The sequence below is a fragment of the Humulus lupulus genome, chromosome 3 (assembly GCF_963169125.1).
Source record: "Humulus lupulus chromosome 3, drHumLupu1.1, whole genome shotgun sequence".
In the NCBI taxonomy this organism is placed as follows: Eukaryota; Viridiplantae; Streptophyta; class Magnoliopsida; order Rosales; family Cannabaceae; genus Humulus; species Humulus lupulus.
Genome location: NC_084795.1, coordinates 275,041,417 through 275,044,832, shown reverse-complemented (window position 1 = coordinate 275,044,832; position 3,416 = coordinate 275,041,417). Strand labels below are relative to the sequence as shown.

General features: G+C 36.5%; 1 protein-coding gene across 1 annotated transcript; it reads left to right on the top strand.

Moving 5' to 3' along the window:
- The first annotated feature begins 1,359 nt into the window (after window positions 1-1,359).
- LOC133824358 (coumaroyl-CoA:anthocyanidin 3-O-glucoside-6''-O-coumaroyltransferase 1-like) lies at window positions 1,360-3,203 on the top strand. The gene has a single exon (XM_062257241.1). The coding sequence runs from the start codon at window positions 1,651-1,653 to the stop codon at window positions 3,055-3,057; it is 1,407 nt and encodes a 468-aa protein (XP_062113225.1). The 5' UTR covers window positions 1,360-1,650; the 3' UTR covers window positions 3,058-3,203.
- The last annotated feature ends 213 nt before the right edge of the window (window positions 3,204-3,416 follow it).

Sequence of the window (3,416 nt, the reverse complement as noted above, 5' to 3'; positions counted from 1 at the left end):
CCTTTTATATCTGATTATTGGCATTTAAAGCCATTTATTTTTATTCACAAAAGAGTAACTACCCAAAATATGTGGGATAGTATTCTGCATCCTTCTCTATAAATAGAGAAGTCATGCACCATTGTAGAGGACCGAAATTCTGATCCTTGAGAGAAAACTCTGGAGAATTCATGCTAAAGAATTGTTCAGAGATAATCTTGAGATTAATAACAGAGACTCGTGGACTAGGCAGATTTAACTGCTGAACCACGTAAAAAACCGTGTGTTTGATTTGTTTGTTCCGTTTGGCCATCGTTATTCATCGTTTTTGTGCTCTTCTTTTATCTGTTGACGAAAAAACGGCGTCAACAATATATGTTTGGTAAGTCAACACTCAACAACTCCAACAGATGAAGTACTGACAAAAACAATGTTTTAGCAATTTTGGGTATTTTCACCGCAAAAAAAAATATTAGGTATTTATCTTTAACATATATTGAACATTGATTATTTTTGTCGTAAAAATTAAAAATTAGATATTTAATTGTAGCAAGTATAAAACATTGAGTATTTATGCAGCAAATACCCAAAATATAAAAGTACACCAACGTTATATTTTCATGAGTATCACCAAATGTATTAATTATGGTGCCAAGAACCATGCATGTCCAAAATATTTATTTCTTCTTATACTTTTATTCGATAATGTGATATAATAGGACCAACTATAAATATTTGAATATATAAATATAGATTATATATATCTATACTATTAGTAAAAGAGTAGCTTTTGGTTCATCTTTTTTTCTATTTTCACCCATTAATTATTTTATATATTACTTTTGCTGTCTAATAAAAAAATATGTAATTTTTCATTTAAATAAGGTTATTTAGGTAGTTTGATGTTTTTTTTTTAAAGCATTTTGCCCGGCACAAAAAAAAAAAAAAGTGGCTCTTCGTCTATTTTTTCTTCCCAATTTTACTTGTGTACAATCTTATATTTACTTTATTTAATATAACGAAATTGCATATTTTTTTTAATTACGTATGTCTATTTAAGTAATTTTACGCTTTTTTTATTTTGGAGTGTTGTGAATTTTTTACCTTTTCACTAGCAAACAGATTTCGAAAAAAAAACTCGAACAGTCCAAAACAAAAATGTGTGATATTACTTAAATACCCAAATCTAATATAGAAATTATATTTTTTATGAAAACAAGATAAAGTAAATATAAATTAGCATAAGGTTAAAAATGGCAAAAATGTGGCAAAAATTAGCATAAGGTTCTCCTCAGCTTTGTGTGATATTACTCTTTCTCTCTCCTCACTTTAGGGAGGATACCAAACACAGTTCGAATCCGACGAAAGCTCAAGCTCGATAGAGGAATAGAAAGGGCAAGCATACCTAGGCTCCATAATTATTTTTTTCTTTGCTCTTTAGCAAGTTTCTACCCACTCTATAATTTTTTACATCCTTCTATCTCTTTCTCTTGCTACCTCATAATTTTCATCGTTATCTAAAATTTAATTCATGACCAGCACGACGTATTTATTAAAGGTAAGGCTGCCAGAAAAAAATAAAATAAAATTACCAAAGCACTCACTGCTTTGTTATAGTACGCTCAACTGGTATACTTGGGGTTATAGCTGAATCGGTCCTTATTCATTTCAATGGCGGCGCCGCTTCATACCCTCAAGATCGTCGAGCAAAGCCAGGTCTCTCCGCCACCGGGTTCGGTGCCCACCACCTCTCTTCCTCTCACTTTCTTCGATTTACTATGGTACGTTTGTTGTCCCATGCAACGCCTCTACTTCTACCAATCCCCTCACCCAACCCAATTCATCTACCAAACTCTCCTTCCCAATCTCAAAAACTCACTCTCTCTCACTCTCAAACACTTCTTTCCCTACGCCGGAAATCTCATCTGCTCGCCCTCTCCGGCCAGACCCCACATCCTCTACACCGAAGGAGACTCCGTTCCATTCACCATCGCCGAGTCCGACGCCGAATTCGATCGTCTCGTAGCAGATTACCCCCGAGATGTCCAAGAACACCACCCCTTTGTAACCAACCTGCCGCCGACACGGACCGAGGGTGACGCGCGCGTGGTTCCTCTCATGGCCCTGCAGGTTACCGTTTTTCCCAACTCGGGGATCTCTATTGGGGTGACGTTTTGCCACATGGTGGCTGATGGGAGAGCTTTCCACCACTTCATGAAATCATGGGCCTCCGTTTGCAAGTCAAACGGGGATCTGAGATTCATTGAAAAGTCCATGCCGTTTCACGGTCGAGTTTCGATCAAGATCCCCTGTGGTGTGGAGTGTGACGTGTTGAAATCTTTTTGGGACTGGGCTTCGGTTGAGAAAGAGGATCTCGGCCCAATGTATCTTATAAAGCTAGCTGGTAAAGTTCGGGCCACTTTCAATTTGGGCCAAGCCCAAATAGAGAGACTGAAGCATTGGGTTAAGAATCAATTCACCGAGGAGGAATTAGAGACGTTACACATCTCAACATTTGTGGTCACTTGTGCTCTATCATGGGTTTGTTTGATCAAATCTTCACAATCGATGGAATTGACCAAATTTTCAAAAGAAGATGAGCCTTACTTCTTCGCTTTCGTTGGAGATTGTAGAAACCGCCTTGAGTCTCCAATACCCAACACCTATTTTGGAAACTGCCTTGCGTTTTGTTTCCTATCAGTCAATAGGAACGAGCTATTAGGAGAGAAGGGAATTGTGGCTGCTGCAAAAGGGATTGGGAAAAGAGTGAAGCAATTGGAGTGTAATGGAGCTTTAGAAGGAGCAGAGAATTGGATGCAAGAATGGAAAGAAATAGTAGACAAGTATAAATTTTTTACCGTGGCAGGGTCACCGAAATTGGGTATTTATGATACAGATTTTGGGTTGGGAAGGCCTAAAAAGACTGAATTGCTTCATACTGATGTTTCTGGTGCCATTTCTCTATCAGACAGTAGAGAGAATGAATTCGGGGTTGAGGTTAGCCTGGCAATAAGCAAGGCTCAAATGGATTGTTTCAGTTCTATAATGGAGGACAATCTTCAATTGGTGATGATCTAAGATTATAAATATAGAAATGATACATGCTATATCCAAACCCAAAGCTATGGAATTTGGGCGTGGGTCTTTTGTCGAAATGGAATCACCTTACTCTTTTTTTTTTCTTTTTCTTTCTGTTCAATTGTAGATGATGCTTTGACTTCAAACTGACTCCTCTACTACTCCTAGACAATTTCTTTTTTAATGTTTCCATAATACGAGACACTATATCCAACACTAATAGTTGCAATTTAATATATTTTAATTGAAATATATAAATTTCGATATTAATTATACCAATAATAATACATAATATTAAGTGTGTTATAGCAATATTCTTTCATAAATCTTCAACAAAAACTTTATTATAACTGAACTTA